Below are 16,178 nucleotides of genomic sequence, written 5' to 3' on the forward strand. Positions count from 1 at the left end.
ACATTTTATGTTTGGGTTTTCGAACGTTTGTCCACATAAAACAAGCAATATAAAGATATAATCTTGGGCTGGGGTTCATTGTAATGGAGATTTGTCTATTTTCCTACTAAACAATTAATTGATTAAAAGAAAAAGTTAACAGCAGCCCTAGGTGGCAACAGGCGAGGTTTGCATATTAGTTAATATCCTTGAAGACTAATGAAGATATGATTGAGTTGCCGATTGGATGAAGAGAAATGACATGAAATTGGACTCTTCCTCTTCCCAAAAGTTAGTGTTTAAAGGAGGTTAAGCACAAAATTAGTTAGAACAAATTGAATGATGATAAGGCAAGAAAGGGGTGTGGCCTGGTGGCGGGGGGGGGGGGGGGGGGGGGGGCGATGGTTTGTTGGATGCTCGCGAGAAGACGGTTGCTGAGGCTGTGAACGTCGGAGAGAGGCGCACTCTCACGCGGACTGGGATGTGAGCGAACGCGACGAGATGGAGACCTTCATCCATCTTCACCTGCATCTGATCGTGAGTCGAGAGCCATTTTAGTGTCTCACCATGTATTTATTCATGTTTTAAAACGAACCTGCTCGGTCCTGTCCGTTGAGCGAAACCTCCTGTTTCCCTCAGAGGCTGCGTCGATCTAGAAACATGCAATTCTGCCCGTACCCGTAATTATTCTTTTTTACCGTTTGCTTAGATGTTGCAGTTATTGTAAATATCTATTGATATCATGTGTAAGATCTGAGTTAAAGGCTAATGAGGGTGGATGGGCCTGTATATCAGGGCGATGCGGTCGGAGGTACCCCTCCTCCCCCTCCTCCTCGCATCCTCCCTGTCTCCATCAGCTCTGTGGGATCAATATATGCAGAGGTAAATACTGTATTCAGGAAGGGTTAAATTACATATGATGCCTTACTGTTTTTTAAAAATTAGTATGTCAAGGCTTTTATGTCTTTAATGGCCATTCTGAAGAAGGTTCAATGTAAGCAAGTATTTGGGTGATTTATATTCCTCAGTGATGTGAAGGGCACTGTGGAGGAATATAGGAGCAGTATCTTCATAGATGGGCTGTAAAAAGGACAGACTGGGCATTGTTCAGCGCTGCTGCCTGATTGTTTCATGCTCCAGTTAATGCGTTATGTTCAGACATTGCTTGAGGTATGGTGTTTGAGGGTTTTTTTAAGCAACCTTTCTTTGACTCTAGATCTTTGTGCCTCTTGTCCGCTTGTAAGGCTGGACTGGCACAAATGGAGACAGCTCGACTGCTGTAAACGCATGACTATCAGAGCTGAGTGAATCTGAATAGAACAGATGAAGATGATGAGTGACAAGTTAGGCTTACAATAATTATCATGGAGGATTATTTAATGTGCTAGGCCTACATGTGTGGGTGGGTATTTGATTTTGAATCGAGAAATAACCCCTGCAAACCAAGGATTTAAAGTCTTTGAATTTTGCAGTAAATACTATTACACATACAGTATTTTGTTAGCCACTTTTTTTTTTTTACTGCATACAGTAATTTAGCTTAACTGCATTGCCCAACAAAAGAACATTATCAAACGGCTGCCGATAAATCTTATTTTCATTACTGATTGATATGCGGATTTATTTTATTTTATCTAGATAATGTCATAAAAAGAGAAAATTGTTCAACACATTCCCAGAACACAAGGTGACATAATTAAATTACTTGTTTTATCTGATCAATGGTCCTAAACCCAAAGGCAATGTTTACTGCCAAAATAGAACTGAGAAGCTGGAACCAGCTAATATTTGCTATTTTTGCTATTTAAGTAATGAATAACTTAAGATAGTTGGCGGTTAATTTTCTCAGAATTTATCAATCAACTAACCATCTATAATTATTTTCTTTATGTGTTGATACGTGAGTGGTTTTTTTTAACAGGAATGTGTGTTTGGGACAGTGTGTGTGTTCATATCACAGCTGTGTCCTCACAGGACTTGGGCTGAAATAATTACACATCAGAAAGCTCAAAAGCAGTTGGGGTTAAATGAATGGTCCAGATGAATGGTGTAACTTCAAAGACTAAGTCTCTTTTTGCAAACGTGCAGGGTAGGAAAATGGTCTCCGATGAACAGAGTTTGCTCATAGTGTTATTCACTGTGTGTCTCCTTTGATTTTACAGAATCTTGGGAGTGAAGCCAAGATGTGACCGTCGGAAGCGTCACTGCTTGGATCTCGCCAGCCTTTACAACACCTGTTTCTATAGCAACAGAAATATCAGATATCCTAAAAAAGTTACGTTCCCACAATGCAGTCCTCAAACTCCTCCTCTCAGCCTTCAAAGCCACGACGTTTTGACTTCATCAGACGGACCAATACCTTAGCTGCACCAAAGTCTGCTGGCCCTGGTTTTCAGAGGGAGGATAAAAACATGAACACAATCAGCAAATCCTCCCCACGCCGGCCTACTAAAGGCCCCACTGCACCTGCTAGGACCAGGGTGGGAGTGCAGCCTCGAGCTCCAGTGAACCAGTCGAAGTTTGGTTCTCAAAAACAGGTTTCCACCATCTCCAAATCGGCTAAACCCAAACCCAAGATTACTCGTGCATCGGCAGCAACCAAAATTGCACCTGCAGCGGCTGCTCCTCCTCCTCCTGCACTTCCATCTGCTCTCCCTCTTGACCCAAATTGCAACGAGCCAAGCCTCCCATGTCTGTGCTGTGATGGTCGCTCTCCACAGGACAACAACAGTATGTTCAACCATAACCACAACAACAACAACACCATCTCTCTTAGACAGCAGCTACAGCTTCCTCCTCCTCCTCCAGCCCTGTTGCCCCAGAGGCAGGATGGGACAGGGGCCAAGGAGCAGCCTCCATCACAAGCACAGGCCCAGCTGGAGTCGTCTGCCTGCTCTGCTGCCAGTCTGGAGAACGATGACAAGAATGGAGATGACAGCGCTGATCTAGACAACAAGAAAAATACAAAGGTAGAGGAAGAAGATGATGAGGATGAGAGCAGTGGGGATATTGATATTGATGATGATGAAGACGAGGCTGACAATGATGACGATGATGATGATGATGATGATACTCTGGTCCCCTCATGCTGCGACTGTCCCCCCTCCCTCCTTGAGTTCTCACTCTCCTCTTCTACCTCCTCATCCTCTACTTCCATCAGCTCCTGCTCTGATCTGGAGTCTGACTGTGGTGATCAAACAGCCTCCATCTGCTCCTCCCATGATGAAGATACTCTTTCTGTTGCTCTGACTCCCAAAGACCACTCTATTCCACAACCCCTCGAATGCCAGCCTCCTGCGCGTTCACCTCCATCCCTTCCCCTTAGCCGCAATCCCTTCTCCCTAACATCACGTTCCCCGATGTTGGCTTGCTCTCCAGATGAAGGCTACCCCTCCGCCCTGGACTCCCCATCTCCTGATTATTTAGGAGTGAAAGGTGATTCTGAGGTCACTAAAATAGGTTTGCTCGACTTTCTAGAATCAGTTGGAGAGTTTGGGAAAATGGAGCGCTTCAGCCAGGTGATCCAAGTTGCTCGTTGGGATCTGGAGGGGGAACAGCACTGGGACGTTCTAAGGGATCGTTTGGATCACCTTGATCGCTTGGAGAAAGTGAACAGGGAGGTAAAACTGGCCTACATCGCCAGACTCCATGAGAAGGGTTTTGATCTTGGAGATCTGGAGGAGCAGGATCTCTCAGATGTCATGGATGAAATGGGCAACATCGACATTCCCTGGAAGTTGTATAAAAGCAATGGGGAAACAATGGCAGTCTCTCAGGAGTTCTCAGACGCAGGGGTTGACCTCACTGCTCCATCAGATTGCGATGATCCACTTGTTCCAGATTCCCTCACCCCTTCCCCTGTCGAGCCACCACCTAGACCCCCCAAACCTCCTGCCCGTCATGCCAGTGTGAGCTCTTACCTCCACACCTACATCAATATTAGCAGGGAGACCACCTCCATGGCCGTTTCCACCTCTCCTACATTGTCTACTTTCTCCCCTAACTCATCATCCCCCACATTCACCACTTTTAGGTGCGAAAAACCCCTACCTCCATCTCCACCATCAGTTCCTCCTCCCCCGGCCTCTAAACCAGTCCCTTACCTCACCCTCTATACCACTCCTTCCCCCCCGAGATCTATCCCCACTCCTACTCCTCCCATCCCTCCCCCTCGCAAACGCCACCTTGCCAGGAAGGAGGCACAGAGGCTAGCTGCTCTTAGAGCGGAACAGGAAAAGACCCCCCTGTCCCTCCCACCGCCTATCACGCGGCCACCACCTCTTCCTCCTCCACCTTTTATCTCAGTCTCCTCCTCATCTCCCCCTGCCATACCACCTCCTCCTGCTCTGCCTCCTCCCCCTTCCTTCCATGCTCTGGATGTAGAGATTAGGAAGCTACTAATGCTTGCAGGACTGACCCAAGCTGAACTCCTCAAACTCAGCCCAGAGCTTGGTGTCTGTGTTGGAGGGTTAGATGATGAGGCGGATGGAGATAATCTTCCCCCATGTAGATCCGTGAAATCACAAGAGTTCAGACTTAAAGACAGGGAGGAGGAGGAGGAATGTGCCACTGAATTCATGGAAAGTGATGGATGCTGTAGCAGAGGCAAGTTAGATGGAGATCAAAGAGTGGATGTAGATGAAGAGAGCAAGAAGAAAGAGGAGATCAAAGAGACACAAAGAACCACCTCATTCACAGAGATGGCAAGAAGAAGGAAGAGGAACAGTGGTCTGACGTCCAACCATTACTACAGCACTGGACTTAGCAATACATATGAATCTAAAGCAAAGAACAAGAGCTTTGAGAATTTCCATTATCCTGCTGAAATACCAGATTCACCTCCTCCTCCTCCCCCCCCTCGCCCCTTACCCCCAATCCCACCGTCTTTGCCATCCGTCAAAGTCAGCACTCTCCCTGCCCATTCTGCACAGCCTGAGCGGTTTGATTGGCTGATAGCATTCACACCTGAATGTGACTCCCCACCACAACCTCCGCCCCTGGAAATGAGAAAATCTCATAAAGAAACCCAAAAGAAGCTTGGTTCGCCTGGATCATCTCAAGGGACAGCTCCGAACGTCACAACTTTCAAAGAGCTGCGTTTACGCAACAAGAGCACCTACCTTGCAACAAAGTTGATCACTGATCCAGAGCCTGACCCCACAATCATCACTCCAGATCCAGATATACTGTACAACCTGAAGTGGAGAAGGGAGACGGTCGGCAGTGATGGCAGCCAGTGGGAATACACCTCTCAGGCTCAGGCCCTGTTCATGCAGCCGCCACCAGCTCTCACCTCAATGGCTGCTCTGAAGGAAATGCTACAGAGAGCTGACAAGGAGGGCGGACAACCGGAGCTGTGTCCATCACAGAAGATTGGCTGCTCAGTCAGTGAAAACAGCCTGTGGACCATGGGCAGAGAGTGGGAGGGTGAGGAAGTTCAGATGGAGGAAAAGGAAGGGAAGGAGGAAGAAAAAGAGGTAGAAGTGGAGGTGAGAGGACAAGCTGATGGAGGAAGGACCCTGCAAGCAAGAACAACAGGTGAGTATATGAATTTCATGATAACTCTAATAATGATAAAGCCGGCAGGTGAATTCAATGACAAAGGGGCTTAGCGCTGCACGTGTGTATTTACATTTTTGTGTATTTATGGGAAAGCATAAACATCTCAGAGTATCTCAGTTTCGATGGGATGACATGATCAATCTCACATGGGCATATGATAGAGAAAACCAGATGGAGGGACACAAACTAACATTCATTTGTTCGCTGTCTCAGTGTTGCACAAATAATTTCCTTGGAGAGAGAAATAGAAAGAAATAGAAAACCAAGGGAGATGAAAGTATAGACGGATTTTTGAAGATGATGTAGGAACAAGAGCAAAGAGATGGAGGACGAGCATGAGTCACAGACAAGGATGATGCGTGATGTGATGGATAAATGATGACGAGGGATGATCAGTGGGTGATTTCAGCTGGGGGAAGCATTTAAGACAGCAGAAGCTGGAGAGGGAACATAAGCAAGAGAGGAGAGAGGGAACGATAAAAACAGGGAGTGGAGGTAATTTGAGGAGAAAGAGGAGTCTGGAAACTTTCCAGCCAGTATTTCCTGTACTGTTTATCTGAATGTGATGTCATCACTGCCTTATTCAATTATTCATCCACTTTTCAGACCAAGGAGAGGGGGATAATGGAGTTCACTACCTTCCTCTTCCTCCTCTCTCTCTCCCTCCAGGTCTCAGCTCACTTCTCTTTTGTTTCATCCCCCTGTCTGTGAAATTTTATCCCCCTTCTCTTTCCCTTTTTTTTAGTACTTTGAAATCCCATCAGCTTGGGATGTTTATATGCTTTTCTCCTGCTGTCTGTCTTCTCACCCACACCCGTGCTCCCTAGATTGGCACAGATAGCTCAGATCAAGTTACTCATCTCATACAGTGCTGCAGTAGGCTACACAGAAACAAATGATTAGATTGTCAATGTTCAGATACAGTGGGGTGGAGGTTCATTTTTAAAATGGCTCAACTTCTCCCAGTCCCAATCTGCTGCTAATTTGATATGTGTAATAATTTTCGAAGACTGTATCAACTTTATCATTAGTTTGACAATTATTACACATGCTTCCTTAATGATCAAAATCACATTAATGTCTTGAGTTATTTACTACAGAAATGACCCCAAAATCAATGCAATAAGGTTCAGTGGCCACGGCACCATTAGGTGTGTGTGTGTGTACACCTTTAAGAGCCCAAGGGGCGGCTCTTAGCACACCGACCAATGGCTGAGAGCCGGTGGAAGGAAAAATAGGAAGTATCATGTGTTGGTTACAGTTCAAAGACAACAGTCTGACCAAGGTATGGTTGCTATTTAAACTCACGTTGTAGCATGTAGCTTAGCACGCTGACTAAGGTGATAGAGAGTAATGAAGATTTTGTTGCCACAGTCTTGACTTGTGTGACTTTGACAGAGACAGTGAATAAGCAGGAGTGGACTGAAGTGTGCTGTCTGTTGACTGACTCAGCATTACACTGTGTGCTGTACTGGTGAAGAGGGGGGGAGGGGGGGGGAGAGGGAGAGAGAGAGAAAACACAGAACAGGAAGGAAGAGAGAGAGAAGGTGATCCAGAGGTGTGGATGGCAAGCACTACAGTAAAGTACAAAACATCTGGCTCAAAGATTGCTCCTCCCTGTGTCTTACTTAATGTTCCTAACCTTAAACGCAAGTAAGAAATAGAAAATGAAACCAGATGAAACTAGAATAAAGGAGTGTTAACCTATAGTGTAATGTGATACATCTTTGTGAGTGATGGTGAATGAGGAGCTGATCAAGTGATTCCACCATCAGACCATTCTTAAGTGAAAAACGTTATTGATGTTATTGCCCTCCATATATCAACTCCATTGACTCTCATGCACTGTTAGTTTGTAACTGTCAATCAACTGTTTGACTTGTTTCTGGTACTGCATGATGTTACATGATGACAATTTCTGCTAGAATACATTCATAAATGTGCATTTTTCTCTCGACTGACACTAACATTTTCTGCATCTCTCTCTCCTTCCCATTTCTTTGCCACATTTTTTCTTCTTCTTCTTTTTCTCACCTCTCCATCCCATTCTGTTGTTTCCATTGTTTGTCCATTGCACTGCTTCGTTCCCTCATATCATTCTGCTTGTGCCCTCTCCATCCATACTTGCTTCATGAGAAGTTTCCTCTCCCCCACTCTCCCTAGCCCAGTCATCCCAACCCTACTTCCTCCACACCGCCCTCCCTTCCTATCGCCCAGGCTACTGTAACTCGCAGCCTCTTGCAGATCCCAGGCCCCACCAACATGTAGGCAGGGAGTCCTCATACAAACACTACAACACACAGTGGAGCCCTGCTGCCAGCTCAGCTTGTGTCTACAGAGATGATTCCAGCACTGATTCAAACTCTGGGTTTAACTATGATTCCCTGGCCGATTTATGTGTAGACTCTCATTATTATGAGAATATCTTTAAGCAAAACACACACGCGGCTCACCAATCCAAAAATAATGACAGGGAGTTTGCGTCTGACTCTATTTGTAATACTGACTCTCTCTACTGCAGTGACTCAGAGAAGAAGAGTAACACACACACTAAGTCAGACCCTCCTGTTAGTGGCATCACTGAGGCCCCTGGTTGCACCACTCCCTATAAGAACATAGATGTCATGATGACGTATTCGAACCGCATCAGTGCTGTCGGTTCGCTGTATTCAGAAAAGCGCACACACTCACACACAGAGAACAGCAGCAACAAGGAAAGGACATCCAAAGAGCTTCCCCCTCTCCCCACCTATTACCTGTACCACCCTAAGAACTGCCCCCTGCACAGGGGTGCCCCTCCTCGCCTCTCCCCTATTGGAGCCCTGTCCCCTCCCCTGCGCCCCGGAGTACCCCCTCCAGGCGTGGCGGGCTCTGGCCTCAGCTCCCCGCTTTTCCCCCGCTCGCACACCTTGCCTGCCCTCGCTGCTCCGCTCTACTATCCAAACCTCTACCCTCCTATACCGATCACAGCGCCCCCCCTACCCCCAAAACTCTACCAGGCTCCTCCGCAGTCACGCGTGGCGAGTAAGATTTCTGTCTCTCTTCTCTCTCCCCCTACATCTTACACTCTCTCTCTTCGTCAGACATCTTGCGTGCATGTATGTACGTATGTCTGTCTCTCCTGCTGTCTGTCTCTGTCCTGCTGTCTGTTCTCTGCTCTGGATATGGTGGCCTACACACTTTTGCCACTTTCTCAACAACCCCAGGGGATTTGCAGATTTGAAAGAACTGGGTAACTCCAAGTGTTTTATGTACTGTATCACAAGCCAGCTCCCTGCAGGTCACCTGATACTCCCTATCTACACTTTCCTTTCAAATCTGCAAACGGCACCCAGAAGAATAACAGCTGTTCTTGTCAGAGGCTGTCTAGTATCACTCTTTCTCTCCGTCCTCCTCTGTCTGTCTGTCTTTGTGTCAGTGTTGTCTTGTCTGTCTCCATGTAGGTTTTTTTTTACTATTCTTGTTTTTGCATGTTGTGTTGAAATGGAAACATGCATTTCATGCAAAGCTACAGCCTTAGTAGCTGGTTGGTGATGCTGTCCTATTCATAATTTTTATTGAACTTATACCTTCTTGTCTTTTTATGTGCAATTAGTCAAACTAAACGTAGTTAAGACACACTGCATCTTGTTCATTATATGAATTGTTTGTATTTAGAGTATGCAACTGGTTTATATAACTCCATTTATATAAACATACATACAACACCCACCCTTTGCACATGTGTCATATTATCTTGTGGGGAGGTCACACACAATTGTTTTCCCTCTAGCTCCGCAGTTCCTCCCATGTCTACTGTCACTAGGTGTTAGTGTTTGTGTGGGTCTCAGGATTCTGTTTATCCCTGATGCAGACAACAAGTTGTCTTCACAGATCCAGATGTTTGAATGCTCAGCACTGTGAAGCATAATTTACCTAATGTGCTCACACACACTGTGTTATCAGTAATACCATCTGCTTCTATCTGCCTCCACTGCTCAGTTGCTCTCACCAACAAAACTGATATTTGAGTTATGTTTTTTAAATTTTGTCTGTGGTGATTCATTTTGCTTCTGTTGAATTTGTATTTTTCTAAACTTGTACAGTAAGTCATTGCTCTCTCCCTCTCAGCTGTTCGCAGCGTCTCATTTGCCGGATCTGTACAGAGGGGAGAGACGTCCTGGATGGGCGAAGATGTTAAGTTTCCGATGAAAGGTCTTGGCCTGTCCTCACTGTGCCTGCAGGAGGAGAAAGGTGCGGGTTGTCCCCTGCCCAGCTGTGCATCTTTGCCTTTGGCCCAGCAATAACTTTCCATGGTTAACTGTAGACCATTTTGTTTTTCTTCCAGCTCTGGTCAGTGCAGTCAGTGTGGCAGTTGAGGCCATTTTGGCCCAGTTCAGTTCTTCTCGGACTGTAGTTCAGAAGGTCAGTCACTGCTGCATTTACTTCATTATGAGTTGGGGTTTTTTTCAGTTTGAATGACTCAATTTAGTTGTTTGACGTTTATTCTCCAGATAAACGTCACTTTTGATTACATATTATCAATCTCTTTAAATCTAGAAACAAATAGTAATATTGTGATACATATATTGTTTGTCTGAAAATGATTTCCCTCCCTTTCTTCTTGTTCTGACTTTCTGACTCTACATATTTGGTTCCGTCTGTCCTCAGTCTCTCTCAGTTAACAAGGTACTAGAATATTTTTAGATAAATCCAGACTCATCGTGGCAATAGTTTCTTTGTAAACCAACTCCCAACCCCCTGGCCCAAATCACCTCTCAACCTCTCATTACATCATCCTGACCCTTGTTGCCCCGTGTATCTCAACCCCCCCCCCATTCCCTCCCTGTTTTGAGTCATCCTATCTGATCTCTTCCCCTGCTTTTCCCTATCACTGCACATCACTTTCCTTTACCCCCACCACCACTTGTTCCTCCCATTTTCCTCATCCCTTTCCTCTCCTCTCCTTTCCTCTCCTCTCAGACCTTATCAGGAGACAGCACTATAAATCCGTCTCTGGGCCGTCTGGTGCTGCAGTGCCTCTGCCCCGCCCTGCACAACTTGCTGACCAATGGCTTGAAACCCCACCAGAGTGACCTGATTGCAGGCAGGAGGCCAAACTCCGCCTGGGGCCTGGTCCAGGCCTCAACCAAGCCAGGTAGCAAACCAAGGATCATAGAAAAATGTACCTGTTTAGACCTGAATATAAGATTTGCATATCAGGCTTTTGTTTCTATTGGGTTTGATTTCCTGGGACATAATAATAAGCTCTGGACTTTGTCTGTCTCTTGTTTCCACACATTTCAGTCAATACTTGTTGATTTTCACGTCTAAAATGCTGAAGGAAGTGAACAGCAGGATGCAGATATTGATCGGCCTATGAGTGCCAAGCTTCACTGAAATTTTTCACTGACCACTGTGTTTTCTCTGTTGATCCTTCTATCTCTCCCTCCCTCTCCCTCTCTCTTCCTCTCCTATGTGTTTTCTCCTCGTCCTCTCGACCCACTTTTTAAGGTCCCAAAACACAGGCATTGTTCAACCTACAAGTTCGAGTTGGGGACCTGCCCCAGCTCAGACAGAGCAAACACAGGTTCAATGCATTCCTCCTTGGCCTCCTGAAGTAAGTATTCCTCTGTTGTCTCCACTAGTAGCATGAACAGTGAGCAAATCAGTATTTCAATTTTGGTATTTTGATTTCCTTGTGAATTCTTATTTTTCTTCATCTCTCATTTTTCTTCTAGTACCAAATTTCTTGATTTCTGGCTATCTCACCTTCAGTCTTGCGGTGGTAAGTTTCCGTCACTTCCACGTCGTGGCTGTTTTGAGCATGCATACAGTACTCCTAACTGTGATTTGTTCTTTTCTCAGATGTGTTGGAGACATTCTACCGTCCCAACTCCTTTATGCGTCTGTCCATGACCACCTGCCAGTCTCTGTTCGAGGAGCTGCTGCTCGTGTTGCAGCCTCTCAGCCTGCTGACCTTCAACCTCGACCTGCTCTTCCAGCATCACCATTTAGAGCCAGACAGTCACAGCCCAGGGATCCCCAGTCCGCCCTGTCAGGATGCAGGCTTACAGCTCTCAAAAAGGGGGTCCCAATCCAAAATCACAGGCAGCATATATATTGAAAGCCTCTCGGAAGTAGACTTTGGAAGCCCAGAACATCAGGCGGCTAAAGAAAAATTGTCACCACTGTCCAATCCAAAGAACGTCGGAGCAGGGGAGGCAGCACATGTCAATGCTGCGCCTGTTAAGGCTTCAGCCACTCTCATTCAGACAAGTCCTCAGCTTTTGTGGGTGCAAGAGAAGGAAATTGCAGCGTTACCTCCTCCTGATGTTGAGGAGGACAGCATTGCTCACCAGGCAGGACAGGTAGCCTCTTCTGCGTAACTGTTAAATGTTTTTAATCATGGGTGATTGTGAGATCCCGCATGACATGTTTTGATATGACATCTTTTGTTTTGGTTCGATCATAGGTGATCCAGCAGGGTTGGGGTGCTGTCATGCGCTGGGGAGGCCGACTCAGCCAGAACCTGTCTGAGCTGAGCCTGTCTGCAGAGAAAAAGGAGGAAATGCAGACAGATCTGCCGGACCTCCGGACCCAGGCAGGGAGTGACTACACTCCAGTCAGCAGTGGTGCTCAGGTTCCCTGGGGTCTGGGTCGGCTGTTTGGAGCCTCTAAAAGCCCCACCAGCCCAATGGGTCACACTCCGCCAACCAGGTTAGCCGATTAATGTGTTGTACGCTGATTTGGTTTAATATATAAAACATCACAGCAGCCGATTTCACTGAGGCTGCTTTTAGTACTGAAGTCCAGACATTTTCCTCAACTTTTCCAGAGGGGCGTTATTAACTTTTCCTTCCAGCCCCCTAGTAAAATTTCGGGAAATATTTTGGACATTACCCGCTGTGTACTTCATATGTGAATGGCAAACTCTTGTCTGGATAAGCTTGATCTTCAGCCCTTGAAAATATAATGCTGATTTTATTGCTCTATTACACCTCACAAATAAAATGCATGAATGGTATCTGTCGATGATCTAGAACTGTTTGTGATTTCTCTTTTTATATATTCTTACTCTCTCCAGGCGTCCTTCTCAGTGGTTGGCTCCTGGTGTCACGGCACTGACGCGAATGATGAACAGCAGCCCCACTACGATGATAAAGACAGCCCCCGAGCCTCAGGGAGCAAGTGGGCCAGAGTCCGAGAAAGAGGTTGAGTCACTGGAGATGAAGGACAAACCCCGACCACTCAGGTACAAGGGACATGTGAAATGATGGAGGTGGAATGAAATTAGGTGGGAAGTGATAGATGTTTGTCCTTCAATCCATTAAACCTTCTCGTTATAATTTTTGTCTTTGAAAGTCTTTAAATGGTGATTCATCCGACATTGGGCTACATTACAAGCTGAAGAGTACTCTCTTGTTTGCGGTTGCTGTTTAACGTCGATCAATTTGCCTCGGGGTTTCTCTGCTGTCTGTTCTCAGGTCTGTACGAACACTGTGTGACCACAGTGGAAGCGGTTCGGAGCTCAGCTTCGGCAAAGGGGAGCAACTCCTGGTGTTGGGAGGCGTCGATCAAGACTGGATTCGCTGCCGTCAGGGAGACAAAGAGGGACTGGTACCGATTGGCTACACATCCCTCATCATGTGACATTGGCACCATAACTGCTGCACTCAATCAATAAAAAAAGATAAACAAAAAAAATAATATATTTTAGGCAAATATTGAGAGGTAATGACAAGGCCCCTCTACTCTAAAAGGGATATTTCACACTTGCTCTGTTAGAGTTTGAGTTGAGTGCATAACACCATCTGTTCTGCTTTGCGTTCACCAGGAGCAGTCTGCAGCCTATTCGTTTTCGAACATAAGGGAGTTTCTCCCCCCCATCACAATCCATCCAGTTTGGTAGCAACTAATGGATTCTAGCAGCAGGAGTTCAGCAGATGGTGTGAAATAATGACTCAAGTCAAATTTAGACCATTTCACACTGAAAGACCTTTGATCTTGGAGTGAAGTATCCCTTCAAATGCCCTTTTCTCAATGTCTGCCTTCCTTGCCTTTAGCCACTGATTTGAAAAAGATCACAAGGGGGGAAATTCTGTGCAATCAATCAACTAGCATATTCACATGCTTTCAGATCAGCGGCTGCCTGTTGTGAGGAGGCGGCGGTCGACAGCCTTACGGTTGACACTTAAATATCTTTGTTCGTCAGCTGCACAGAGTAGTGGTTCGCAGGTTGTCGAGTGGAGAAAGCATGTTAGAGTACTGGGCCGTAGCTCCCATTGCATACTGCATAGTAATGTTGTGAAGTGTAGCTGTGTACATCTGTGTTCTATTGACCTTTCACCCCTATTGACCTCTCACCTTTATCGCCTGATTCATGCGTGTTTGACATGTTTCTGCTACTATATTTGACTGTAAAATATACATAAAATATATAAATATATATATAGGTATATAAATTGAGATCAATATTACCAAGATAGATAGAAAGATAGATGAACAAGTAGAAGCAGGTTGTGAAACACGAGCAGCAGTTGAACACTGATGATTGATAATAGTAATGGATGGTTTCATTCTCTTTCTTGACACCTGCAAATTTTCACACACACTAGGTGGTTGTCATACATGCTAAAGAGGTGTGTGTGTGTGTGTGTGTGTGTGTGTGTGTGTGTGTGTGTGTGTGTGTGTTTGTTTTAACTGTGAAATCCAGCATCTTCCCTCTTGTGTACTTTACGTTTTGCCATTGTCTTGTCATATTATTGTCTTATTAATCAAATAATTAGACCTACAATGTTATTCATACCTTTAAAGCCTGTAGGCTTTGACTTAATGCCAGAAAAAATATCCATACGTCCCTCACAGTTATATAGAAGAATATCAGACAACAGCAATCTGTAGCTTTTCTCTCCACTTGTCTAAAACCTCACGGGGTCAATGTGGGTCGGAGCGATCACCTCGCAAAACTATGCTCAGCTCATATTTAACACTAACTGAACTCAAAATCATGACAAAGTCCTTGAGTTGTCTAATTCATAACTGCTGCTGTAAAGTCTGTAGGTTTGGTGGCTGGTTTTCACCTTGTACCTCTGCTTTTGTACTTTTAATTTAACCTTAACCCGCCATGTTTGCTGATCATAATCATTGATATTGATGATCGTGGTTGTAGAAGTGGTCGTGGTGAAAGTGAATTGTTGATTCTAAAGTTGCTCATATGAAATATGCTGCTTTGTGTCAAATATGTATTAGTTATTCTCTAGAGTCTGTATTTATAACTATGTATATGGTTAAATGTACAACAAAAGGCTTTTTTTCTTTGTTTGTTTTACAAAATCATGATTATAATTTAATGTTCTCATGAAGCTACAGACGAAAGTAATAGCTCAAGTTAAATGATGAGTCTGGTCCACAAACTAAAGGACCTGAAACTGAAGGACCGAGATTTAATTCTGCAGGAAAGTTTAAATGCTGTCGATCAGGGAAAAGTTCAGTCTTTCAAAGTTTCTTCATCTCACTGTGTCACTGCCATGTAGCATGATATAACTGTCACTACGGCAAAAGTCCAGTAGCATTAAATCAAACCAGTGCTCATAACTTGTAACTACTGATCACTATAAAATGCCATGAAATGGATATTACCTTGGTGTTTACAAGAAATATTATCCAGTTAAACAAAAAAAAAAATCAGTTCACACATTGACATAAGCTTTTTGTTTGTGTATTTGTTAATTTATTGGATGTGCTATTAATGGATCTTGAGGTTTTTGAAAGGAATAGCTCTCTATCTGACCCATCTAGCATTTCTATCTATCTGGGTTATTTGCGTGCGTGCGTGCGTGCGTGCGTGCGTGCGTGCGTGTGTGTGTGCGTGTGTGTGTGTGTGTGTGTGTGTGTGAGTGAGACTGAGACTGTATGAGCGTGCACATGGCAGCTTATGAGCTAGTGAAAGCAGGGATGAGTGTGAGCACATCCTGCACTTTCACTTTTGTGTGTGTGTGTGTGTTTAAGTGTAACAACGAGATCTGTACCTCCCTCCCTCCTTCTCCTCACCCTCTCTTTCTCTCACTGGTGTCATGTAGCCTGTAGACATCCCCCCCCCCCCCAGTATCCTACTATTGCATTTAGTTGAGTGCCCCCCAGTGTCAGTCACTGTCTCCTCTTCCTGCATGTGCTTGTTTGTAAATACACCAAATAAAATGATCAGTATGAACCAATCTTGTTCAGCTGTTTGAGTCATATTTTTCTACCAACGAAGGTTTTATTACTCAGTTTATATATTAGGCTTCTGTAAAAGAATGCAGGGGACAACTCACAAATCTCGTATTTGTTGTTGACTGAAATGTGACGGGAAACTACTTGCATGTGTCAAATTTAAAAGGAAGTAAAAACTCAGGCCTTAGCCTTCACTGTTAATTTCCGGAATTTCCCAGCTTGGGATAAATAAAGTAACTATCTATCTATCTTTCTATCTATCTAATACCCAACTAAATCCTCGAAGCTCCAGGGGAATACTAAGGAGATTCCATTCGCTTCGATCCACACATCCCTCTGATGCCCTCGGACGTTGTGAAGAGCAAGAGGAGGTGAATAAATCTCCAGGGTGAGCTGCAGCCCTCCCCCATCTTGTAACCATGTTCTTTTGACAGTGTCCTCCA

At 45.0% G+C, this 16,178-nt stretch overlaps 1 protein-coding gene across 4 annotated transcripts; it reads left to right on the forward strand.

The window, feature by feature from the left end:
• The first annotated feature begins 377 nt into the window (after window positions 1–377).
• rusc1 (RUN and SH3 domain containing 1) lies at window positions 378–15,737 on the forward strand. 4 transcript variants are annotated; one of them, XM_035621320.2, is made up of 13 exons: window positions 378–516; window positions 2,142–5,517; window positions 7,681–8,565; window positions 9,652–9,774; window positions 9,869–9,945; window positions 10,192–10,209; window positions 10,504–10,678; window positions 11,035–11,140; window positions 11,262–11,308; window positions 11,389–11,891; window positions 11,996–12,240; window positions 12,608–12,775; window positions 13,008–15,737. In XM_035621320.2, exons 2-13 carry the CDS (start codon window positions 2,268–2,270, stop codon window positions 13,171–13,173), a joined length of 5,763 nt encoding a protein of 1,920 aa, XP_035477213.2. In that variant the 5' UTR covers window positions 378–516; window positions 2,142–2,267; the 3' UTR covers window positions 13,174–15,737. The 4 variants fall into 4 exon arrangements, with proteins under 4 accessions (XP_035477213.2, XP_035477538.2, XP_035477513.2 ...); XM_035621645.2 differs by having other exon boundaries at window positions 7,705–8,565; XM_035621620.2 differs by lacking the exon at window positions 10,192–10,209.
• Window positions 15,738–16,178: the final 441 nt, after the last annotated feature.

The sequence above is a fragment of the Scophthalmus maximus genome, chromosome 1 (genome assembly GCF_022379125.1).
Source record: "Scophthalmus maximus strain ysfricsl-2021 chromosome 1, ASM2237912v1, whole genome shotgun sequence".
Lineage (NCBI taxonomy): Eukaryota > Metazoa > Chordata > Actinopteri > Pleuronectiformes > Scophthalmidae > Scophthalmus > Scophthalmus maximus.